The 26,540-nt window shown below is 39.4% G+C and overlaps 1 protein-coding gene across 2 annotated transcripts; it reads right to left on the bottom strand.

The window, feature by feature from the left end:
• Nucleotides 1-120: 120 nt before the first annotated feature.
• Nucleotides 121-22,323, bottom strand: slc22a16 (solute carrier family 22 member 16). 2 transcript variants are annotated; one of them, XM_088909583.1, is made up of 8 exons: nt 22,191-22,323; nt 16,514-16,990; nt 11,310-11,427; nt 8,996-9,533; nt 5,860-5,987; nt 3,367-3,476; nt 2,853-2,952; nt 121-2,222 (listed from the first exon to the last, which is right to left on the bottom strand). In XM_088909583.1, exons 1-8 carry the CDS (start codon nt 22,235-22,237, stop codon nt 2,007-2,009), a joined length of 1,734 nt encoding a protein of 577 aa, XP_088765709.1. In that variant the 5' UTR covers nt 22,238-22,323; the 3' UTR covers nt 121-2,006. The 2 variants fall into 2 exon arrangements, with proteins under 2 accessions (XP_088765709.1, XP_088765710.1); XM_088909584.1 differs by lacking the exon at nt 22,191-22,323 and adding an exon at nt 21,773-21,810.
• Between the last annotated feature and the right edge of the window lie 4,217 nt (nt 22,324-26,540).

Here is a 26,540-nt window from a genome sequence, read left to right as displayed (position 1 = left end):
GTAAAGACATCGATCTCATTCATTGATCATTACTGCTCATTTTTTACTCATTAAGCTATAGCTTTTAAAACTAAGTACAATATGTCAGAATGTGGAGTTGAGTCACAAAAAAAACCTGAAAAAATTATATCTGGTCTTTATTGAATCCAACACCTGTAATGTTCCTTTACATGAGTAATAGCCTAAATGCCGGTGCTTCAGATCTGTAGGCAGTTGAAACTCGCATCTTGCACAGCATCTTGCCCCTTGCTTCTTCTGCTCTGGAGAATGAGAGGTTTAAGAATTGTCCAACCCTAGAACTAACTAAGATGGCCTTTGTAATTGACCATTTCACCTCTTAGCTTCCCCTTTTTGTTACCTTATTAGGGCATCTTTCCTCACAGGTCTATAAGTGATTGTACTTCCCCCTCCATATAAAGAGGTTCAGAAGCATTTTTTTATCTCAACACATTTGACCTCTTAGGTCTACGCAATGCTCAGGTCTGCTTACTGACAGACTTTATATTGGTGGATAGTTGAAAAGGACACTAAAACAACCCCACTAACCTAATGAGTTCTGGTTCTCTGCAACTGTTTAGCTCTGCAGACATGGTGGAGCCACTAAGCTGATGGATTGAGCCAACTGTATGCCCTCATTGTTTACTTTATATAATTAAATTGTACTCAGTTAAATACTGAACCTGTTGAACACTTATGTTTTTAATATTCAAGTCATATGGAATTTTTTCTGATTTTTATTTTTACTCTTGAGCTCACTTAACCTGCACTTGAGGGAAGATTGATGAAAAAAAAGGTTCCTGGCTTGCTTTAAGCTAAAATACCTTTTGCTACATGAACCTTGTCAGTTGTCCAGCAAGAGCACATTGGAAGACAGATGTCATATACAGTACTTAGATATCCTCTATTTTTTTTCCTCCATGCTCCTTGGGAACATTGATGATCCCGGAAATTATTGTTTAATCGAATTGTTAAATTGATGTTTAATTATTCCAGTTATAGTGTTTTATTTTTTCATTCAACATTATTTTATTTCTTTCCCCAATATATGAATGGGGGAAAATGTCCTTCTTTTACCACCACCTTCTTTTAACTGCTAGCTCCCGTGTTCTCGCTCTTTACCATCTGTGATTAGCAAACGCGCACCTGTAAGCCATGAAAGGACAATACACCCTGGTGTATTGCTCTGCTGCCTTCTCTTCTATCACAGACACAGGCAGGGCGAATAAGGGTGGATCACTGCAGTATCACGAATGGCAATTCTCTAAATGCGTTTGTGCAAGAGCTAAGAAAGATTCGCTTTGGACTTGCATACGATTCAGGTTACGCAAAGTCTTGGGAAAGTGCCAGCTTACATAATCCATATAGTGCATGTAGTGCACATGACAAAGCAGAGGCTGTCTGAATCCCTCCACCACCCTATCATTATGAGTTTCTTTTTATGGACAAAACAGGAACATGATGATTCAACTGAACACTTCTCACAATGAACTAGGAACAAAATATACTATCAGTATTTAATAAAGAAAAAAATATCTTTACGCTAAAGAAAATCCTCTAGGAACTGTTTTGGGAATTACATTAAGTCATTAAATTAGTAACACTGGTGGACCAGATAGACAGAGTTTGTTTTTTGTACATCAGATATAATTGCCAGAGGTAGTTTTTCAGTCCCACACATCTTATTGCAATAGAGCAGCTGTACTCAATAGAACACAGTCTATTAAATCTGGGAAGACGATGCTGCCATCTCCTACCATAAGAGGAATTCATATTTATACAGATCACATAACATTCAGGTAATATCAACGTTTTTTTAACACTTCTAGGACTAGGAAACAAAAATGACAAGAAAAAAAGACTTGTGAGGCTGGTACCGCCAAATTAAAATGCTTATTTAAATAGTCATTCAGTTGGACAGGTTAACAGGAAGAACGTTAAAAATGGTTACCATTGTAAATTTGTGCACAAAATCAGCCCATCCCAGGCGTTTATGAAAGCCCTTCTCTTCAGACGTGTAGGTCATCTGCTTTCACCATATTTAGAGCATTATAGTCCATTTCCATTTTCTCACCAAGATCTCCAGTGACCTGTCTATCTGTCTTGGTTACCTTAGATCCCAGAGCTGCTGCTTCTTCAAAGGTAGTTGTTAGAGGATTTCCAAGTGTTTCAGGAAGCATCAAAGTTAACAAGCCAATGGCAAAAGCCAGAATCCCCACAATTAACTACAAGGGGAATAAGAGACAATACATGAATACTAATTCACACTCATTAACCTACAGTTTTGGTATCATCGGTGCAGTATAAAATTAACAGAAATACTATTTCTATTTAAAATATGCATTTTAAAGAAAACAATTTTCTATGCATCTGTAAAAATAAAGTGTACAAAAGGAGAAATACAGAAAGGATGGCCTTTTCTTTACAGGTCCTTAGACACTGCCACAAACATTCCCCTAAACATCCCAGGGGGTTAAATGAATATGTATGCTAGCTTTAACTGGAAAAAAAAAACTTTTTTTAGTTTTAGTGGGACAAAGAATACCTTTAAAAACTAACTGATGTTATGTTAATTACAAATCACTTTTAAAAAGAGGAGTTCAGAATGTAAGAATGACAAAAATCATAGTCATTTAAGTTTAAATTAGCAGTACCATGAAAGAAAAAAAATAGAGAAAGGCAGCTGTGAAGCAGTCATATAATAAAATGATTGAAATCTCCCCAAAGAATTATCTAGTACCTCTCTTATGACTGTTTATTGACTCTGCCCGCCCAACTCATTCTGTAGCTGTTGTATTTGCAGAAGAATTGCATGGCTTTTTGTGCAGCTGTCAGAGACATCCCCGTGGTATTACCTGAGGCAGGAAGGTCCAAACGCTTGATAAATACACACAGAAGGGGGCCACTACACTCCCAATACGGCACATCATACTTCCACTTCCAACAGCCAGAGACCTGAGACAAGCAAATAAAACAGGAATTCTTTAACTGTTTACACTTGTGTCTGCTGAGATTACATCTGGGTTATCACCCTCTTTTGAAAAATGGCCAAAGGACCTCATCCACAGAGCAGCAACTCCTTAGCACAGAACAGTGTCTGCAGTCGCTTTACTGGGGCACTGGTTTGGAAATTCTGCAGAAGGATGAGATACCTATTGGTTTACCACCAACTCCTGCAGCAGCAGCCTGAATTTTTTGTATCATTAACTTCCTTTACAGAATTTACTGTAAGACAATGGATGAAAAGCTGAGATCTAAATATCTAAGAGTTCTACAAGTTCTTATATAATTTGAAATCGAATCATTACACCTACTGTATATCATTACAAGTCCCCAAATTAATTTCATGATTTGATCAAATATACATACCGCACTATAGTTGGGTAGAGCTCACATGTATACAAGTAGATAAGGCCAAAAGCAATTGCAATGGCAAACTTTCCAGTCATGCTTAGAATGATCACCAAAACATCAATGTCCTGGGAAGAAAATGAACATACTTTTGAGTAAAAGTGCATAACACACATTATATCTATGTAAACCAACTTCTTAGATTCAACATGAAAGTTTAAAAAATTCATGTCAATACTAAAGACTGGAGCTTATATTCTCCTTTTATACAGCTTGATGCACTGGAGCAATTGGGGTACAGTGCCTTGATCAAAGATACAAAAGCAGTATCACAACAGGGACACTAATCAACAAAATCCAGTTATGAATTAAGAGCCAATACACTAAGATGCTTCACCACACCTACATACTTTCAGTAGTGACCTAATTAAAAATACGATTTCCAAGACAACTGTAAATCTAAAACTAATATCTTAATAGCAATTTGCTTTTTTTACAGGGAAACGCAATACAGCCTTAATAAAACACGGCTGTAAAAAAAACTCTCACCCCATCTTCTACGGCCATTGATATTTTCTTTCCATAGTAAAAAAAATGTAATCAAAATATGTTTTAATCATTAAAACAGAATGAGTAGGACTATGAATGCTATGGATGTAAAACTGTGCAAAGGAAGATTGTACAGTACTTTTGATAAACAGTCATAGGAACCCTTATTCTTTAATTAAACCTGGTTCTTATTGTGATACAGATCATAGGGATACGGAGCAGTAAGCCTATAACAAATTTGTGTAGGCAGCTGCATCAGCATGCATAGGCTGCAAAAGAACAGGTAAAGGTTCATTCCATGCTGAAAGGAAAGGAAAAAGAATATACATAAACACGTCAAAATGTTTCCAAAATAACCACAGGTAACCAAGTTAAATTTGATGCAGTTGTTTATGAAGAATGTGGAATACTACCACAACCAGTTAAATATAATTTAACATTTGACATTCAGGAACATTTTATATTCAGCTTTTTTTCCAAATTTCCCTTTAGTTACATGATTGCTTATTATTATTACATATTAAGTGGATTTTAAAAAGTATAAAAAAGTATTATTATTTCATTTATTTTTGTTGTGGGAGGTTAATGTTTTCACTAACATCTAACGTACACAATTGCCACCTATCGATCGTCTTTGTCCAGTGAATCACAACGACGAAGTATGCCGCAGAAAAGCAAAGCCCCTGTAACATGTTACAGGATTTTAATGCACATTCTGAATGGCTACATCTGTACATATTTGGAGGGCACTGTACATTATGCAGATTAACTTGTCCGATCAAAGGTTTTTCACTTTTTTTCTCTTGACCAACCCCTATGTGATAAATATATAAGTCCCATTATGTACTGTATGGAAAGTTTTACAGACAAAATGTTTCTGGAAAGTTCAGGAACATCATTAATTACATGATCAACAAACAAGTGACCCAGTTTCAGGGGCAATCTCATCCTAAATACTACTTTCTTGACTATAAAGCAAAAATACAATTTTGACTTTGTTATCCCAATGTTTTTGGATGGCACTATTCATCACAGTTATATTATATCACAGTCTGAGGAAAGAAAAGGCATTTTATAAACAAAGGCCTTCTAGCGCTTTTTATAATTGCTACATATGAAGCGGCAGTAGAATTCAAAACTAGCTTCTTTTGAAAATACAAAATGTTCCATCAAACAATAACAAAAAGTAATTTGAATAATAAAGGGACTACCCACAGTATATTCACCTGAAGACATACTACAAAAATGAGCATTTAAGAAAGCCATTTGTCTAAAAGATTTACTTTGTTCTTCCAGAAACACTTATTTGAAAGAGATTTACTTACCTATAGAAGACCTTTAACTTTAGATATGGATATTCACCTGATTCTCCCCAATTACCCTTTAAGGCTGCATGTAGGCAACATCATAACTAACAACCACCTCATGCCGTTATTTAACTACTCAGCAGCAGGTGACGCAAGATAATTTATGATGCTTCCGGAAGATGAACGATTAATTTACTTAATAAATCAATCGGTGTCACAGAATTAGAAGAATGTGAGAAGGAGAATTAAAAGGTGAGCAGATTTTTTAAAAATTTAGAATCACTGATTTTTTTTTTGTTACACCTACCTGATTTGGAACAGTAAATGTGTTTTGCATATCTTGGGTTGTGGCTACAAACCCCACAAGCACACACAGGGGAAAATGTGGAAGCGTAGGCCCCAACCCATCCACCTTCAAGCCAATTGTCTTTGGATACGTCACACAGGCAACACAACCGCACACCGAAGCTCTTATGATGACCGGGGCTTCCCTTGATGATCTGCACCATTCAAATTATATTTCTGTGTACTATGTAAATTATTTTTTGCAAGATTTAAAAAATGGTAATCTGAATAAATGGGGAAAAGAAAAGGAAAAGGAAAAAAGGGAGGTTGCATTGTCTTGTGGTGACATACAGAAGCCAAGGCACTGTACCTTTGGCACTACTATTATGAGAGCACATGCTGTTCCACTCAGAAGGAGTGATGGAGCCAGTGTGTTCCTTCTCCCAAGCCTGTCCATGGCAAAGCAAGCAACAATGTAGGAAGGGAGCTCTACAGCACCTGGCAATGAGAACAATTAACATGCAATCAATAGAGGGTCAGTCTCACTTTAAAAGGCAATATACAGTACACCTGACCACGCTACACTTCAAGGAAAATAACTTCCTGCTCTGCATCACATATTAAAGGCATGGAAAAATTATGCTTATACAGCTGTGCACTGATTGAAAGCACAATCTAGTTTTATAAGGATTTCAAAACCATTTTATAAATTGCTGTTTTAAACAAAATCAATTTCAAGCATTTTTACTGGACGACATTTCTCCATGTATAAAACTAAAATATTTTATGGACATTATAGCCCATGAAAGTCACATTTTTTGCTGAGTAGTCCACATATGTATTGGAGATACTGCATAAGCTATTACTACAAAGTATAACCTACAGTAGTTTGCTTTTGGTTTCATTTTAAATTACTACACCAAATGTCATTTAAATGTTTTTAAGGCCTCTTGAGTTAATGAAGATCGAGAAAGTATTTTAAAAAGCATACAAAAGACCTGAATTTACACACTACAATGTTAAAACAATCATATCCCCATCTTGGGTGGTCTACTCATATAGTGCTTGCTTTTTCCTTTATTTTGCCTGTTAAAGCAGAAAAAAAACACCGTTTGTGGTAAGAACCAGACATCACAAATTCAAGCCTCTCTCATGTCATTTGTTAGTAATTATGACCGATTCTCCAAGTGGCAATGCACAATTAGCATAGCACCTCAGGGCTTTAAGTTGGGACTAGCTGACCTGGCCTCACTTAGGTGCCAGCAAAATGGTAAGTCCTGAGATTTCCCAGGTGTCTGGAAGCTTGTGGTGACATCAGTGAGGGACACCCCTATCTTCAATCACCACTGAGCCTCCTGGACTTTGCTCTAGCTTCATCAAAAAAAGCCGTTACTCAATAGGTGGGCAGTTCAGAGGATACTGTCTGCACTTCTCCCCGTGTGGGTACAGAGGTCAATGTGAGACAAGATAAAACAGGAAAATCCTATTTGGGCGAGTATATAGAGATTTTATATACAGTGGTGTGAAAAAGTGTTTGCCCCCTTCCTGATTTCTTATTTTTTTGCATGTTTGTCACACTGAAATGTTTCAGATCATCAAACAAATTGAAATATTAGACAAAGATAACACAAGTAAACACAAAATGCAGTTTTTAAATGAAGGTTTTTATTATTAAGGGAAAAAAAAATCCAAACCTACATGGCCCTGTGTGAAAAAGTGATTGCCCCCCCTGTTAAAACATAAATCAACTGTGGTTTATCAGATCTTTGGAAAGCTGAGTTCAATTTCTCTAGCCACACCCAGGCCTGATTACTGCCACACCTGTTCTCAATCAAGAAATCACTTAAATAGGACCTGCGTGACAAAGTGAAGTAGACCAAAAGATCCTCAAAAGCTAGACATCATGCTGCGATCCAAAGAAATTCAGGAACAAATGAGAAACAGAGTAATTGAGATTTATCAGTCTGGAAAAGGTTATAAAGCCATTTCTAAAGCTTTGGGACTCCAGCGAACCACAGTGAGAGCCATTATCCACAAATGGCGAAAACATGGAACAGTGGTGAACCTTCCCAGGAGTGGCCGGCCGACCAAAATTACCCCAAGAGTGCAGCGACGACTCATCCAAGAGGTCACAAAAAACCCCACAACAACATCCAAAGAACTGCAGGCTTCACTTGCCTCAGTTAAGGTCAGTGTTCATGACTCCACCATAAGAAAGAGACTGGGCAAAAATGGCCTGCATGGCAGAGTTCCAAGACGAAAACCACTGCTGAGCAAAAAGAACATAAAGGCTCGTCTCAGTTTTGCCAGAAAACATCTTGATGATCCCCAAGACTTTTGGGAAAATACTCTGTGGACTGACGAAACAAGTTGAAATTTTTGGAAGGTGTGTGTCCCATTACATCTGGCGTAAAAGTAACACAGCATTTCAGAAAAGGAACATCATACCAACAGTAAAATATGGTGGTGGTAGTGTGATGGTCTGGGGCTGTTTTGCTGCTTCAGGACCTGGAAGACTTGCCGTGGTAAATGGAACCATGAATTCTGCTGTCTACCAAAAAATCCTGAAGGAGAATGTCCGGCCATCTGTTCGTGACCTCAAGCTGAAGCGCACTTGGGTTCTGCAGCAGGACAATGATCCAAAACACACCAGCAAGTCCACCTCTGAATGGCTTAAGAAAAACAAAATGAAGACTTTGGAGTGGCCTAGTCAAAGTCCTGACCTGAATCAGATTGAGATGTTGTGGCATAACCTTAAAAAAGCGGTTAAGGCTCGAAAACCCTCCAATGTGGCTGAATTACAATAATTCTGCAAAGATGAGTGGGCCAAAATTCCTCCACAGTTCTGTAAAAGACTCATTGCCAGTTATCGCAAACGCTTGATTGTAGTTGTTGCTGCTAAGGGTGGCCCAACCAGTTATTAGGTTTAGGGGGCAATCACTTTTTCACACAGGGCCATGTAGGTTTGGATTTTTTTTTCCCTTAATAATAAAAACCTTCATTTAAAAACTGCATTTTGTGTTTCCTTGTGTTATCTTTGTCTAATATTTCAATTTGTTTGATGATCTGAAACATTTCAGTGTGACAAACATGCAAAAAAATAAGAAATCAGGAAGGGGGCAAACACTTTTTCACACCATTGTAGACCAGACAGATTCTTGAGTAACACGCTAAAGTGAAAAGGTTGTAAATTCATGCATTAACCCCTTTTTAGTATAAATGTTCTGTCAATATCAGTAACTTGATAGCAAGTGATCCTTAATTTATAAAGTTAATGAAAAGCATTTATAAATAATGTAAAGCATTTTAAAGAAGGCAAGGATGTACACTCCAGGAACATCAGTTTACAAAATACATGATATGGCTCAGACATACTACTGTGTTAATATTACAAAAAGTCCTTGCAATTAAAAAACAAATGGTTGTGTCCATAAACAGAAATCAGAATAGATAAGTTCTGGAACAAAGTAAGAATCTGTTACAATAAATTAAAATATTGCTCCTACCTGCAAGAAACAGGTTCACAAACTGGTTTCCTCCAAGATTAACAGACCCCAGAGAGAAGACATAATAGCCTAAACTTCCAATAAACCAAACCAGCCACACAGTGATGGATCTCCCCGCCATCTTCAAGGAGCCAAAGAGGTCCAAAATACTGAGCCTCTTCTGTTTTGTCACCTCATTTCTCTCAAGCATTGTTTCCCCATTAGATTCTAGCAGGTCTGACACCTTGCAAGAGCGATTTATGCCATTGACCCAGGTGATGGTGTCCAGCAGGTCTTGAGTTTCTTGGTACTTTCCCTTGGCCAACAAGTAAAATGGGGTCTCAGGTAGCTTCCAGCAGATGAAGAGGAAGGGGAGTGTGCTCAACGACAGGACGATCTGATAGATCCACCAGACACGGACCAGGTATCCAACCAAGGCCACCACCATAACCCCAACTGCAAAGGCAGCATGGACGTGCATGGAGGTCCATGTGCGAACTTTATTCCCAGTGAATTCCGTCACATAGACAAAACACACCACCAGGTAGCCACTCGAAACCTACTCAGGAAAAGTAAAAACAGTAATCATCTATATTGAAATCGTCTGGGGAACAAAACATTGTCTTATTTTAAAATCAGGAGACAAGAGAATCACGTATTATCAGAATTACTCAGTCTTGTTTCCATTTTTTTCCAAAAAATGGTTTGAATCCTTAAATCCATGAGGCTCAAACAGTAAGTTATCCTTTACGTTATTCCTCATACACACTAGTTTGTAGCCGATTTCTTTTCAACTGGATCCCTTACTGTAGCTCTTACTGTAAATACTAACAAAGGCAACATGGGTCTATCCTAATATGCAGTCAGCCATCTGCTGTTTTCAAGGGGAACACAGAGCCCAAAAAGGAGACTACTCTGATTCTACATGTAATTGACATGGCTCTTCCTGACAATAACACAAGTAACCAACCAGATAACAAGAGTTGCTTGTGCACAGAAAGCCTAGGGATCTCAACCAGCTTCAGCCCATCCAGTTATGGATAACCAATCTTCCACCATCCCCATGGAGGGTCCCAAACACTGCTGGAATAAAGTACAGCCAGGTAAGATAGAGTCCAACACCCTATTCCCCTCTTTAAGCTTACGTGTTTGCCAGTCATTTCTACATTTCTAAACACTATTGTGAGATATGAAATATCAGCAGAAAGCAAGCGGGTAGCAAGTGATTACCCAGTATACATTATGTGGCTTGCCGACTTTATTAAATGGACTAACAGGTCCATTGGAAGTTCCTGCCAATCTGCCAAGCCTTTTCTCGTATATTGTGGATATAATCACAATCCTCCCATGTAAAACAAACTGCCCCAATTGAAAAGATACAGAAGTGCCTCATCTATGATAGTGAAAAGAATAAGTGTGCACTAAATAAAGTGAAATCGATTAAGGTAAACACGTCTTACCCAGTCGAATTGGCTGGACCTGCCCGTTTGTGCATAAAGAAAGAAAAATTATTATTTTTCCCCTCAACATACCCCATATGGAAGAAACTGGTTAAGTGAGTTTTAATTTTAAAAATCTCAAAGTTATTTCTGCTTTTTTGCTTGGTTCTTCATTATGCTCTTGGACTTTGCTGGGCCAGTAGAAGCTATTCTGCTCAAGTTAGAAACATCTTATGTGTCATTTTTCACTCATCTTTCACTCCATACTAAGTATAGGAGTGTAGAGCAACTTACAGCACTGAATGAAAGAATAGTGTTGATCTTACAAGAACTATAACACTGCAAGATAAAGTGTTTGTTGTTGTGTAATCTCCACAGTGGTTAGCCCACTGACAAAGCAAAGACTCTAGACCTCAATGTATGGTCTGAACAAGGATATTTACTGGTTGTGCCTCTTGGAAAGTCCAAATTCATTCATCCATTATCAGAAAAGCTGCTTATTCCTGGTAAGGGTCACTCTACTGCAGTGCACATGCACACAGAAACAGTTTAGAGACACCAATTGAACTAGCCAGCATCTCTGGAAGATGGGAGGAAACTGGAGCACCTGGTGTAAGCCCACATTATTCTTCAGATAACATGCAGACTCAACACAGATGGTTCTCCAGTCTGAAATTCAGGACTCAAAATCTGAGGCAGTAGTACAAGTTACCACGCTAATCTGATGTCCATATTTCAATCATGTTAATTAAAAAATAAAGATTATCCAAATTATAAATGTTACTTATTATTTAAACAAAATTGTATGAATGACTGACTTCAAGCTACACTCCTCCACATTCTCCTTTATCATTTCTTGTAAATATACAAATTCTGCAGACAATGTTTACACTTACCATAGCCAAGATGAAACGAATGACAACAAAGAAATAATAGTTGGATGTAAAAGCAACTATAATTCCAAAACCAAACTGGCACAAGCTTGTAAACATCAAGACTGGCCGTCTCCCCACTCTGGAAGAAAAAAACAATGCGACCTTGTATTGGATAAAGCAGTAACAGATGGGTGGATGATACGTTCTATGGAAAGAGTATCTTGCTACAAATACACATATAATGTAACATCACACTACTTCTTGAACTCCTCTCTAATCTTTGCATAAAAAGGGAAAGAAAAATGAGTTTACTTGTATACATTACACTGCAATGTCCCAACTCTGAAATACAAAGTATGCGCGCTCTCACAAAGTTTTTATTTTTAGCTCTCTACAACATGCAAGTTTTCACAGAATACTTCAAACAGCAGATCAGAATTCTTCAAACTTACCTAAAAACGTACCACAATAAATTTAAAGAAATTAACAGCAGTGTATTTAGGACATTGTTCACTATCATTTTTGTATGATATTGCGTGTAATATAGATTTCTTATTAGAATGGTTTTTTTAGGTAGAACAGGGGAGCAGTACTGGGCTCAATTCCAGACCAGAGGTGCTGTCTGTGTGGAGTTTGTATGTTCTCCCCATGTTCGTATGGGTTTTCTCCAGGCGCTCTGGTTTCTTCCCACAGTCTAAACACATGCTGGCAGGTTAACTGGCTTCTCGGAAAATTGGCCCTGGTGTGAGTGTGCATGTCTGTCTCTGTGTGTGCTCTACCATGGACAGGTGTCTTGTCCAGGGTGTACCCTACAACAAGGGCAAATGGACTTCCCGAGTTTTTCCCACCTAGAACTCACTTGTGTACACAAATTGCTAAAAAGCTACTTAAGAGCAGTTCTAAGTAGAATCCTTCTCTTGTGAGGAGTGGTCTTTAACACGAGACTAAACAAAACGTCTTGCTCTTTGCTTCACATTAACAGGACAGCCTCTGGCACTGAGCCTGTGGAAGAAGACTGGACACAGCTGCCATGAATCCAGTTTCAACTCTGTCTCCCCATGAGACCTTCAGACCTGTCCATATTCTGAATGACTACAAATTCAAGGTTTACATTACAAACCTTAAGAACTATTATTCCAAACATTTTACTCTTATATTGATTTGTAAAGCATGTTTAGTCCTTGTATTAATAAAATTGTACTTCGAATTCATGTGCATACAGTATATTGCTTTTTGTTTTATGCAATTGTTTCATTGCAGCCATACAAGAACTCTTGCAATTGACTGTTCCAATTCCTAATTGTTCTACTAAAGTTAAACTACCCCATCACTGCACGGCAGTCAAAGACCAGAAACGTCCTATATGCTAATATAATGTGCTGAATAGTTCTCTGCAGAATGTTTTTTGAATTGTTAAATGCCCTGTTTTCAGTGGCAAGTTGTGCAGTAAAAAACAAGTACTGATGGCTCGTCTATTAGTATATACAGTACAAGATAGTGCCTAGCTCATAAGTACCCTCCTCAGGCAGGCCACTGAATCCAATTACCTGTTCATACATTTTCCCCAATTGCATATGACGTTGTTGGTTATTACTGTATATAGGGGGCTCCAAAGACCATATTTTTTGCCAGAATGACCCAGGCCTTACTGTATAAAAGTAATTACAGTAATGAAAGACTGACTATCTCTGAAATTGTCTGGGATGACCGATTAGCTTTATATTTATAATAGCACAAGTGGAAAAGTTTCCCAGAGTTTACTTCTTTCACATAGCCCCACTGTAAGGCATTAACAGAACTGACAATTAAGCCTCCTTGTACTGGTTCCTTGAGGATATCAGAATAGAATTAGAAATATTGCTACTCACTTTAAAAGGACTGAATGGTTTGGCTCCTGCCTACATCTGCAAACTTATTTTCAACTCGCTGTTTGCACCCAGTGGACTCTGGCCTTTTATCAATTCCCAAAAATAGGCTCTGAACCCTAGGAGACAGTGATGCTGCTCCAAGGCTGAGAAATGATTTCCCAGCCCATATTAGACAAGTTAGTCTGCACATTCAAATGCTGTCAAAACTCACTTTTGTAGCTTTTAATCATGTCTAAATAATTTTATTAAATGTGTATTCAGGCCCTTTTTTTCTTTTATTGATGATCATCAGAGAATATCATGGAAGGCACCACTCAAAAAATGATTGTTCAGGCAGCATAATGATTAGGTCTGATAATTCAGTCCAAACTATCTTGGGTCATAGGGTTTGATTCTAGTCCATTGACACATCTGTGTGGAGTTTGCATGTTCTCATTGTTACTATTCACATCTTCTCGAGGTGCTCCATTTTCCTTCCACAGCACAAATAAAATCTGTCTAGATTAACTGATGTATCATAATTGCTGTCTGTATAAATGTAATACTTCAGGCTCTATTCTACCTTGCACCCACTCTTTGTAGATTAGGCCCTGGTTCACTGGAAATCATTATTGTACCAAGTGATTCCTTCAAAATGGACAGATAAATTATGAATAAACAGGTCAGTTTATTTGTCTACTAATGTAAGAATAATAAAAATGATAATGCCCATCTTTGATGATGGGCTATAAATAGAAATTCAATTCCCTTTGTAGTGAAATTACACTTCTGAATTGGAGAAGAATGCAAAAATATCTAGATCATTTTACTGTATAAACCATAGACTGAACTTTAAAGCAATTACTGTAACTTCATAATCGTGTGTTGGGATCCGGGAATTATAATATTCTGAGGAGCACAAGCTTGCCAAAGAGGATTCAAACCTATGTAGATCAACATTAAAGTATAATCAAATGTATTAATCCAAGATGATGAAACCGTCAAATACCACCATTTCTAGGGAATTTAATTCAGTGAACCAGTAAGCTTCCACAACTCACCAAGAGAAGCTGGTTCTAAACACTGGACAGTGCTGACCCACTTCCAGTGGAGAAACTCCAAGAGCTAAAATGAGGTAAGAAAAGACCTTAGACCAGAACATGTTTTGTGGAGGCGTATTTGTGCATTGTCTGAAACAGCAGTGCAGTGCAGAGAATGTGTGCAAGTGAAGTGATATGCCTCTTTTACAGCCTTCCTCCATTGTGACTGTAGGTTATTACATTAAGAATACTGGGAAAGAAAAAAAAAGTATTTCAATCTAAGGATAGGATTTCTAGCGTCGAGTTCAGCTGCATACATTACAAGATATGGAATAATGGCAAAAAGAATGTGCAGTTTGAAACAGAATTTGAGAGACAGCACAGCCAGTGCAAAGAGGGCTTGCAGAAGTAATACCAGTTGGCTGTAAAGGAACAGGAAGAATGGGAACCAGGATGGGAGGGTATCATTTGAAGCTGTAAGGCAATACTGTACCAGCGCAAGCAGGGAGGTAGAGATTTCTGGGTGACATACTGCACCCCCTCCCCCAGAAGGCATGTACACTAGGCCCAGGCCAAACTAGCAGCTGCAGCAGCATGCTGTCTGCCAGCGCTATCTTGTTTTGTGTTGTCCCATACTACAGCATACAAAGAAAACAAGCCCCAGAATCTATCTTATTGCTTTAGTCTCGATTGATATTTTGTATTATATCTCATCTTGTCATTGAACAATATGGTTTATACGTTATCAAGGCTCCTACAAGTTACTAAATGATGTTGTAGGAGGAACTAAAAAACATTGACAAATCTGTTAGATAATTCAGTCAGGTGACCAAAATGAGTACTGCACTGAGCTCAATGGTTGTATGCTAAACAAAATCAGTACAATTGTCATTTCTTCTACAGCAATTAAGGACTCGAACTGTGTCGCCAACGTGCATGAGTCTTGCATTGTCTTGTGCTACTAGAATCTATGTTCTACGCACAAGGGTAAGGCTCCTTCATGGTAGGGGGTTAACGTCATTGCAACCTTGGTGTAGGGTGGAGTGCAGAGCTGACTGAAGACTGAGAATCAGGAGGCATGGCTTAAGCTGCAGGTGCCTACAATTACACTGCCTGAACAAATATACAAGAAGATGGAGTGTGCAGTCCAGAACAAGAAACAGCTACAAGGGCGGCAGACCCTGTAATGGTCGGCATGCATAGCTCAAGGCACACCAAGACACTGGACACTTGCCACTGAAGGATCCTCAGGGCTAGTTTCTGGCAACAGCTTTTTCTTTTGATATAGAAGTATGATTACAGGTCAATTTTCCATAATTTTAGTTGGGAAAAGAAACAAGGGTTTTAGCAGTACCCCACCCCCCCACCCTCATCCCATTTATATCACCAGTGCTAGAACAGGGTTCAGGAAATAGTTCCTCCTGTTCAAATCTAAACAACCCCCCACCCCATTCAGGCCCTTCCAATAGGGAATGGCTGAGGTAGTAAGAGGAGAGCAAGTTACCATAAACATCAGATCGGAGACACCATCAGGCTCTGCTGAAGTAAACTGTACATAGAGGGGCATAGGTAACCTGCCTGGGCTATTGCCAGGGGGTTAATAGAAGGGACGGAAAGGATCAGGCTGTGCAGATCCAACACTTGGCCTTGACTCAAATAAGCTAAGCACACTATCAATGATGAGAAAAAGTTACTTACAGGGAGCACATGATAAACATAGAAAAGGAGGAACAAAAGGGAGTGGAACCAGGAGGCAGAGCACAGGATGAGCTTGACTGGCTTCTTGAGATATGATAACGAATAGTCAACACAACTGTTAGAATGAATTAGCTTTTGTAAAATGAATCGAGTGTCGTGCAAAAGAGGTGGATCTAAGCAGCTGTCTACTTTTGAATTTTTTGGTGATAAAGGGGAACCTCTCACTGAGATTCTCTCAGGCGGGAGTGTGAGTAATGCTGGCTCTATTGAACTCCCTCTCTCAAGTCTCCAATCCCTGGCTTGGATTCTAACAGTCATTCTCACTCTTGTCCCTTTCCAGGACACTAACTGCATTGAGCAAGAGCAGACTAGCAGGCTGCAGCCTTGCTCCACCACAAACCACTGACAGCAGCCGAGTCTCACAGCTGCTGTAACTCAACAGCGATCTCTCTCTGTGGGAAGCGTGCAGCTGAAGATTATAAGCCCACTCACAGCTGCTGCTTGTTAACTTCTGAAGTCTCCACAGCTGTGAGCCGTGGTCACCACGGAACACGACATGCTCTTCCTCTCTGCATTTCACACCGTATATTCGATCAGAAAATGGACAAGTGATGTCAAAGAACATAGAAGAACAAGATACCTATCTGCAATGTCTCCAAAAATTAGGGCCCCAATGAGTACTCCAAGCATGAAAGTGGGCTGGGACAGCTTAGCAAGCCACTCTTTCTCACAAACCAAGTCCCATTCTGTCACAATGCTCTGCTGAACTTCGTTGTGATCGTAGATGTAACTGCCCGAACAGGAGTGCACGGTTTTATTGCCACTGAACTCGTACACATAGTCTGCGTCGCTATTTCTTTTGGCACGGCCACACTGTGCAAGCTCCCACTGCTCTCCATTTGCCGTCTCCACCAGAACATAGCTCTTCTCTGCAGACCAGTACTCCCAGATGTCATCGAGCGCTGCTCCACTGTAATTGCCATACAGGACAGAAGTGATGTTGCCAGGAGCAGCGCAGACGAATTTGGGAGTTGAAGCCAGAAACACCGATGCCAGGTAATGAATACCACAAGCGATAGACTGAAAGACAGCTGCGAAATACACACAGGCCTGGAACCTGAAAAGAAAAAAAAAGTACATTCTTTGAAGAATTAGCAGAACTCAAATATATGAAAATTCTCATGGTTTTCCAGTTTTAAAATCACTGGTTCCACTGAGCATATCAAGTCTGCAGGCATTACAGACCACACCCTATATAATGTATATTCACAAGTTGTGTGACTAGTGTTTACCTTTATTACTCCCCTGGTGTGCTTTTGTACCATCCCAAAATGCACCTTCTGAAATGCCTGCTTTTCTAGACACATACAAGATATTTAATTAACTATCACTCAGACTATTAAATAGGTATCTAGTGATTTACTGCATATTCAGTATAACATTAAATGTTTTCTTATTCTACCAGGGGACCAGTCCCGTAGTGACTGTCCTCTGTGATGGCCAGAATTGTACCATGGCAGCGGTCCTCATGCAGGTGTTTAATCTCGGGTTGACCACAGCCGATGATCTTCTGGGCCACATTCACCATTCTCTGCAGTGCCTTTCTCTCTTGAGAAGAGGTGTTGCCGTACCACACGGTGATCAAGAGGACGCTCTCGATCGTGCAGCGGTAGAAGTTCACCAACACAGGTAATGGCATCCCCCTACCATCTGGGGCACCTCAGGACATGGAGGCACTGCTGAGCCTTCTTCAAGATAGAGTCAGTGTTCACAGTCCAGGTTAGATCATTAGAAATGTGAATTCCCAAAAACCTAAAGCTGGTGACTGTTTCCACTTCCGTGCCATCAATACTGAGTGGGCTGTGAGTGTGTGGCCTGTGTCTCCGAAAGTCCACTATTACATTGTTTTATCCGTGTTCACGTCCAGGTTATTACTATGACACCACCTCAGCAGCTGTACGACTTCATCCCTGTAAGTGGACTCGTCATCATCGCTGATCAGGCCTATTATAGTGGTGTCATCTGCAAATTTAATGATGCGGTTGCTGCTGTGTCTTGCTGTGCAGTCATGAGTGAACAGGAAGTACAACCTTGGAGAAGTACCCAAGTATAGACAGCATCTGCTTGTAAGTAGAGACCTGTGTAGGCTAGCTTTAGTCTGTACTAATGTAACTAGCCACATGTGCAGTGAATCTAATTTGTGCCATTGAATCCCCTCAACAGTGCATGTTGAATTGTTTAAACTTGAAATTTGAAGTCCCTCACTTTTCTCATGGTAATAGTTTTGTCTGCTTTGATAAATGTCCTATACAACTTACTGTTGTGGTCATTTTTGACATACAAGTACTTTAGATAGCATTTTACTGAAAGAGTCTTCAACAAAAGATTGCATTCTTTCCTATAGACTCAAAGCAACTGCTAGAATTGCCTATATCACCATTTACAAAATGTAGATGTGAAAATCCTTGTGATAAACTATTTCCATAGTTCTGAAAAATTCTCATTTCAACTACACAATCTGACAAATGCAGTATAAAAGGATAGCATACTCATACTTTAATTTGGCATTCACTCACTTGTTTGAGGCAATGGCAACCCTGGCAAAAGCTCAGAGCCATCACAACACTTTAGAACAACCCGGACTACATAGCATTGTCTTGTACGTGTAATCTGGGAAGAGAGGAGATATGCCGCAATGCTTTTTTCTTTAGGTAATTCTTTTATTTTAATAATAAAAAGTAATATTATTTTACCCTATGGATACATGTGTTCCTTTCATAGTTTATGCATGCTAAAGATTAACAGTAGCAAGAACTGAAGTCCTACAAAACATTTATACCTTAATGTTAATTTGAATTTTCCCTTGATTTCTTCCCAATTTATTTCCTAAAATGGAAAGGCCTACACGATACAAACATACATTGAAAGTTGAAATGTTTCTTTACCATCCATTTTTCATCTTAAAATAAGCTCATAGTACAAAGTAATAACTATTTATCTGGGCATAAATGTTACAAAAAGACCTGCAATTCACAAACTGGCGTACTGTACATGTGTATGTATGTTCACTTCGTCCGTTTCTTATCATATGTTTTGTAAATTAAATATATAGTATTTAGAGGAACAACATGAATGAATCTTTAACTCAGTTTGGACCGTACATGTTAATCTTGTCATTTTATACAGGATTAGCACACAAATGAACAACCTGATATTATGTGGGAAAGTTTTTAGGTTTCTTTGTTTTTTTGTTTTTTATTGTGTCAAGGTTACTTGACAGATTGGTCAAGCATGTAAAAGACTAAAATAAACAAAGCAAACCTTCCAAAAGCTTTCAAAGCTTGGGCCTTTACCAAGGCCATGATTACACACTGCTGCTTACTTTGACGTCTGTTTTCACAATAATTGTGAGAACACGATGTTATCACAAGCCATTCAGCTGCTCCAGAATCCATTTCTTGAAAGAAGTCAGGGGTATCAGTTTCATCAAAATGACGGAGTAGCTTAGCACAGGCACCCACAACCCTTTGTGTAATGAAGTGCTGCCTGTTCTGTGTTAAATGCAATTCCTCATATTTTCTATTTGGGTCCTCTGATTCTTTGACTTTGTGAGTGCCTGAATTTTAAATGCTTGAGCCATGTCCTTTTTAGTCTTTGATGCTCAAGAGCAGAAAGTTTAAGTTATTCTAGCCTGGGAGCCCAGGATATTTAAGATAGGAATGTACCTGCTCACTTTTCTGGACTTACACGTATTTCAGAGAAGCAATATCTTGTAATATGGATACCAAAATCATGCAAAGTATTTTAAATTATAGTCAGCCTTTGTAAAACAAAAAGCAACACTGCCGTTTTCAAACAGACGCAGCTCCTGTTAAGCTACTATATGAAAACCTCTTGTGTTTCTCTCAATAGGTTTGAGGCTCACAGCAAACTGTTGTCTTTATCTATTCCAAAAAAAACTGTACTGGATAAGAGGAGAAAGGTGGCTACCAAAGCCACGTGTGCTCAGGTTTCATGATTCTCCACATTGTCTAGAAGAGGACAATGTGTAAACAAATATCTAAGGCTTTTTAACAGGTTGCTTCTACTAGCTCAATGATTCCCATCTTATACTGTATTTGAACTTTATGTTTTGCTACCTGCATGCAACACTCTGAACTCGTCTATATTAAGCATCACCAGACAATTGTTTACCATGAATTTGAGGCTTCTGAATTTTGTTTAGTCCTCCTACCGTTTTGTGCTTATCCTCTTATTTAAGTACAATATGTGCACTATCTTACTGACCACACCAGAATGTATAGGAATATAAATTAGGAATAACAATGGTTCAAATACAGATCCCTGAGCTACTCCACTAGTTAGCCAGCATTACCTCAATTTTCTATTAACCAGCTCTTAATATATAAATTTAGAACCCTCCCCCCTGCAATTGAAGAATTAATCATCTTATAGAACTTCCTTTCTGAAAATCTGATATATAAATATAATATAATATAATATGAATGTTGTTGCTTGTTGAAAGTTCTAAAAAGTTAAGAAAATGTACAGTAGGTTTTAAGACAATGCCAAGTACCCTTCATAATCCTATTACCAGGGTAGCTGGAGAACATTGTGTTCACCTAAATGCCAACATATTTGCATGTCAATTGCCTTAAGTATCAGTCACAGCTGTGAAATGGAGTATATAAAGAGATATTTGTCACAACTGTAGATATATGCAAGAGTTTGAGAAGGTGTTCTCAAATCTATGCAGGCAAACTAATCTACTCCATCGGATGTTCTATTCAAGTAAAGTGTGCTACAAATCACAGGACTGGTTACTATCTATCAAGTAAGATAGTGTCGTGAGATTGACTGAGACATTTTAACACTGGATAAACTGTAAATCATAACTGTAAATTGTGAGCATTGTAACCTGGCACTAATTCAGCCAGGTGGAAGTACTGTACTACAAAATATTGTATATAATGTATTAGACAGTACTGGTCAAAAGATTAAAAAGTCAATTTTGCCAGAAACAAATCCTCAACCGTGATTAACAACCAATTAAAGTAGCCTATATAAAATTAATGTACAAAGCAGCTTCTCTTGTAATTTTTTTCTCTTACCAACTATTTGATTGTTTTGTTAAGCATTCTTCACTTCCAATAACCACTTATGCAAGTCAGGGTCACAGTTGCCCAGAGCTTATTCTGGGAATCATTAGGCGCACGGCACCCTGGACAGGATGCCAGTCCACCACAGGGCACACACAGACACTCACACCAGAGCTAATTCTACAGACACCAATTAACCTAACCAGTACCATCTATTTCTTGAAGGAAACCCACATGAACACAGAAACAACATATAAAGTCCACGCAGAGAGCGCCCCAAATCTGAAATTGAACCCAGAGCTTCGGTGCCGCTAAGCCACAATCCTAACCACTGTGCGATCCCCAAAACAAAGAGTTCTAAAAATGCTGTAGAGACAAAATCTACTGCAACTGCACAATGGCACCATAATGTACAATATTTACACAACCTCTCAAAGCAATCTTCCAATTACTGTCCAAACAGTGCTCAGTCAGGGAACTGCCTGCAGTCTCAGTCAAGTCTATTTACAGCACTTCAATGTCCGGCAGTAGTTCTCATTCCAACAGTTCCTTATGATATATTTCTGACAACTGTTCAAGTACCAGATGAATTAACATTGCTGCTGCAGTTTTGGTTTTCTAAACGAGGCTATTTCTGACCAATAAGAAATATATTACAAGGTTGTGCAAAGGCCTACTGAAGGCAGAAAAGCTCGAGAACACAACAAAATAGCTCGAAACCAGTTTTAGCACTAGTTTGTGATATATATAAAATATGTCTATTAATAAAGAATTAATCGTACATTAATCCATATACTTACATTCCAAAAGAAGGATTTACTACAAGTGATTACTCGGGGTACTGATCTTATGAAGCCCTTGTTGCATGCTATTTAATATCACATAATTCCTTTTTGGACTGCACGGGCTGCAAGGCAATAGGAATATAATTTTAAATATAGAACCAGAAGTGGTTCAATTCTAAAAAAAACTAATACTGTAGTGCCTGAACAAAAAAAAAGCTTCATGAATTATTTTATACGAGATTCTTATTGTGCTAAACTTTCCGTCTTCATAAACAAAGTCAAAAGAGAAAACTTAACAAAATATATATTCAGGAATTGTGCGAACATAATTCACTGTATTTAACACGAATTCACCACACAGTGGCGTATTACAAAAAGGTGCGTCATTAAGGTGTTCTTTTATACCAGAGATATTGGCATATAAAGTTGTTACCTTCCAAAGTGTCCAAACTCATCAAACAATCGCTCCACAGAATTCATAGTTCTAGATTAGGAAGATCTGCCTCTCTTTCCGTCTTGAAAAAGTGAAAAGAGGTATGTGGGCACACGTTGAAGTTCTGTTCTTGTTATAAGGAGCATGGTAGGAGGGGCAGTGACTTTTCTGGGTGAAGTGAATTTCCACGCTGTTGTGGCGCGTAAAGTCCTGTACGCACTACTAGTAGGGGGGAGGAAAGTTCCCCAAAACTGTCGATACTGCGATATCCATGGCAATCTGAAAAGAAATTCAGCCCTCGTCTTTGAAAGTAAAACTAGGACTTTTTTGTTTTAGAAAAAAATTAATTTTAAACAATTATAAGCGGTGCATGAATTATTCAGTTAACACTTTGTAAACATACGCTACTTTCTCTGTTGTGGCAACTTTTAGTGTAAGTTTATATAACTTCACGAATTAAAATGTTGTACCGACGTTTCCATATTGTTAAATATTATGCACGATAGCAAGTTATTTTATTACACTTTAAAGACTTATTTTTAACCCTGATCATTTGCTCATTAAAACCGCACCACATGAGTACAAGTCCTTGGTAAAGGTATTTTCTCTAGTTCAAAAAAATTCCAACTTCTCATGTGCCGACACCTTTGAGCCATTGCTCAAATCCATCGTTTACCAAAGACATTCCTCAAAAGAAATTAATACCGTCAATGAAGACGAGTCGCCGAGCTAAGCTACAGTAGGTCTCGCTTGTTTTCTAGGCGATCAGCCATCGTACTTCGTGTCATTAAAAGCGCAACAATCGCTAGTGTTTTCATCACAGTTTTCATTTATTACGTTTTTAATGCCTCTACCTAATACGTATTTGGCGAGTGCTGCGGTTTATTATGGTCTTTCAAAAATTTGATTACTATTCCTAATTTCCCAGCAACAGAAACAAGAACTGGGTTAAGCAGCACTCAAATAAAATGTCCCATAAACGAATGGGAAGCGTTACAAAACCTACTGTAAATTCATCACCGGGGATCAGAGGCTTTCAGGTAGGACTTTAGTCTAAAATATTAATATACAATTTAAACTATGAGTTAGATACTTATTATAAGTAATATAAGTTACAGACCAGAAAGGAGTTCTTGCATATATAGTAAACACAGTTACCCTCGCGAAGTACCGTCATTTACAACTTGGAAGCGTATCCTCTGCAGAACGATATCTTCTAATTCTATCGATTTTGAACTCGTGACATACTCTGAAATGCTGGAGAAATCTTTTATTTTGATTAGGGTGGTAAAATGTTCTCCTCGCCATGAAACACTGATCTGTTCAAAGCCGATATTCTTGCAGCAGAAAGAGACCTGTGATGAAGAATTCCATCTCTCGTTGACTCTTACAGCGTTTCCTTTCCCCTCTGACCAGTTTCATTGGAAAGTTCATTTGCAGTGGACAATGAAGTGAAAAATAGCCAAGAACAGTCCACCTGACTCAAGGGTGACCTGGGACAAGGCTGGTGTTTCAATTGAGCACCCTAAATTAAGAAACTTGGTCAAAGCTGATTGCAGGTTATACATAACGTACAAAGAAAAGTATCATGTGAATGCATCATCATTAACATTATGGTCATGAAGTTAGTCAATTATCACAGTGACTACATGTAGATTTTTAATGTGACTTTTTCCAATATACTTTTTTCCAATGAGCCCTCAGCAACAGTTCTATGTTAGCTGTTTAGTTGATTCTTAACAGTGGAACCAAAATTCCACAAAATAAAAAACAAGCCTTACAAGACACTTCTTTAGATTATTAGTATGAGCTGTTTTCCGTTATTCTTAGGCAATAATAGAGATTGTTTTCAAGCTTCACTTAAGTGCAGATGGATACAGTAAGCACACAATGTTGAAATAGTCCTAACAATTGAATTGTCTTAATCAGAGGAGATAACAAAATCTTTTCCAAGGCCTGTTTCATGCAAACCAGATACCATGAAGCTTAAAACTTTTAAGAAACAGCATTTGTGTACATTGTCTAAGTAAAGCAAAATCTTGAAATTCTTCCCCAGCATAAAAGTTATGACAATAATGTGATGGAAGATGTATAGGGCGTAATGTAATGTCTAATGAAGTTTGTTGGGGAGCAGTGCTTGCTTCAAAGTACAAAAACGTCAGTTCCAAATTGTCAGCTGTTTGGGATCAATGTTAGAAAAACATTGAACACAAAGGTCACTCACTACTTACAAACAGATAATACACCAGAGATCAGTCAGAGCAAATTTTGTCAGGACACGGTGGAATTCAAAATTGTTGGTGTTGCAAATCTTGGACTCCTGTACAACCGAGTACGATCTGTACGACCAGAGAAAACAAAACACTGGACTTATTATATGCCAATGCTAAGGATGCATATAATTCCACAGCCCTTCCCTCCCTTGGCAGATCAGATCACAACCTAGTCTTGCTTACACCACTATACACGCCTATTGTCCAGCGTCAACCTGCAACAGTGAGGACTGTGAGGAGATGGTCTCAGGAGGCTATGGAGGATCTACTGTACGTGGTGCTTTGGAGGCTACCGACTGGGATGTGCTGTGCGAACCACATGGGGACAACATAGACAGCATGGTGGACTGTGTCACTGACTACATTAACTTCTGCGTAGATAACACCATCCCCACCAAAGACGTACATTGCTTTTCCAATAACAAACCCTGGATCACCAGAGACCTGAAGGCTCTTCTGAATGACAAGAAGAGAGCCTTTAGGAGGGGGATAAGGAAGAGGTCAAGTGTGTACAGAGGGAACTAAAGCAGATGTTAAGGTAGAGGAAGGTAGAGGACAAGCTGCAAAGGAATAGGGTGAGAGATGTATGGAGCAGCATGAGAGAGATCACTGGCTTCAGACAGGCTGGGGGTGCAACGGAGGGGAACCTGGAGATGGCCAACGAGTTGAACCAGTTTAAAAGGTTTGATTCAGGGTCCTCTGTGGCTCAACACCCATCCCCCCACAGCCACACGCTCCCTAACCCTTCACAGCTGCGAGTGCCCAACACCTCCTCCATCCCCCCACAATCATGGCCGCCTACAGCTACAACCCCCAACAGCTACTCACCCCCCCACCCCCCACAGCTGCCATTCTCCAGCACCTCCTCCATTAGCACCTGCAGCACTGAAAGTGCTATGAGAACCATCCCCCAGGCGAGGCTGACCATCACAGCTGACCAGGTGAAGAGGGAGCTGAAGAGGCTGCACCAGGGTAAGGCCACAGGACCAGACAACTTCTGTCCCAGAGTTCTGAGGGCCTGTGCTGATCAGCTGAGCGGAGTGCTCCAGCGACTGTTTAACCTGAGCCTGCGCTTGGAGAAAGTCCCTGTGCTCTGGAAGACATCATGCCTGGTCCCGGTACTAAAGAAAGGGCACCCCTCTGTCCTCAATGACTACAGACCAGTTGCACTGACTTCTCACGTCATGAAGACACTGGAGAGGCTGGTCTTATCCCATCTGAGACCCCTGGTTAGCTCATCACTGGACACCCTACAGTTCGCCTACCAGGCCAGTGTTGGCGTGGAGGATGCAATCATCTACATGCTGCAAAGAACCTACTTACACCTGGACAGGGCTGGCAACACCGTAAGGATCATGTTTTTCGACTTCTCCAGCGCCTTCAATACCATCCAGCCCTTACTTCTAAGGAGGAAGCTGGAGGAGATGCAAGTCGGTGCCTCCATGATCTCGTGGATCACTGACTACCTGACAGGCAGACCACAGACTTCAGAACTGTGTGTCTGAACAGGTAGTGAGTAACACAGGGGCTCCTCAGGGGACGGTTCTTTCTCCATTCCTCTTCACCCCCTATACTTCGGACTTTAAGTACAACTCAAAGTCATGCCACCTGCAGAAGTTCTCAGATGACTCTGCAATTGTGGGATGTATCAAGGGTGGGCAGGAGGAGGAGTACAGAGGACAGGTCAGCAGCTTTGTAGAGTGGTGTGGGGAGAACCACTTGAAACTGAATGTAACAAAGACAAAGGACCTGGTGGTAGATTTTAGGAGGAAAAAGGTCAAACCTACTGCTGTCTACATCCATGGGAGTGGTATGGAGATGGTGGACTCGTACAAGTACCTGGTAGTGCACATCGATGATAGACTTGAATGGTCTATGAACATCGAGGCCATTTACAAGAAGGGTCAGAGCCGACTTAACTTCTTGAGGAGGCTCAGGTCCTTCAATGTATGTAGTAAGATGCTACATATGTTCTATCAGTCGGTGGTAAAGAGCACCATTTTCTATGAAGTGGTATGCTGGGGCCCTGGGATTAGAGCAGTGGACTCTAAAAGGCTGAAAACACTCATCAGGAGAG

Source organism: Atractosteus spatula, chromosome 2 (assembly GCF_055471065.1).
Source record: "Atractosteus spatula isolate fAtrSpa1 chromosome 2, fAtrSpa1.hap1, whole genome shotgun sequence".
NCBI classification, from domain to species: Eukaryota; Metazoa; Chordata; class Actinopteri; order Semionotiformes; family Lepisosteidae; genus Atractosteus; species Atractosteus spatula.
This window is presented reverse-complemented; position numbering and strand designations above follow the sequence as displayed.

Excerpts from the sequence above, each read along its gene's own strand:
- slc22a16 (XM_088909583.1), bottom strand. The coding sequence starts at position 22,237 with ATGAATTCTGTGGAGCGATTGTTTGATGAGTTTGGACACTTTGGAAG. Across the intron at positions 9,534-11,309 it reads TTCGTTTCATCTTGGCTATG|GTTTCGAGTGGCTACCTGGT; the intron begins GTAAGTGTAAAC and ends TTTCCTGAGTAG. Across the intron at positions 5,988-8,995 it reads TGTGAACCTGTTTCTTGCAG|GTGCTGTAGAGCTCCCTTCC; the intron begins GTAGGAGCAATA and ends TCTCATTGCCAG.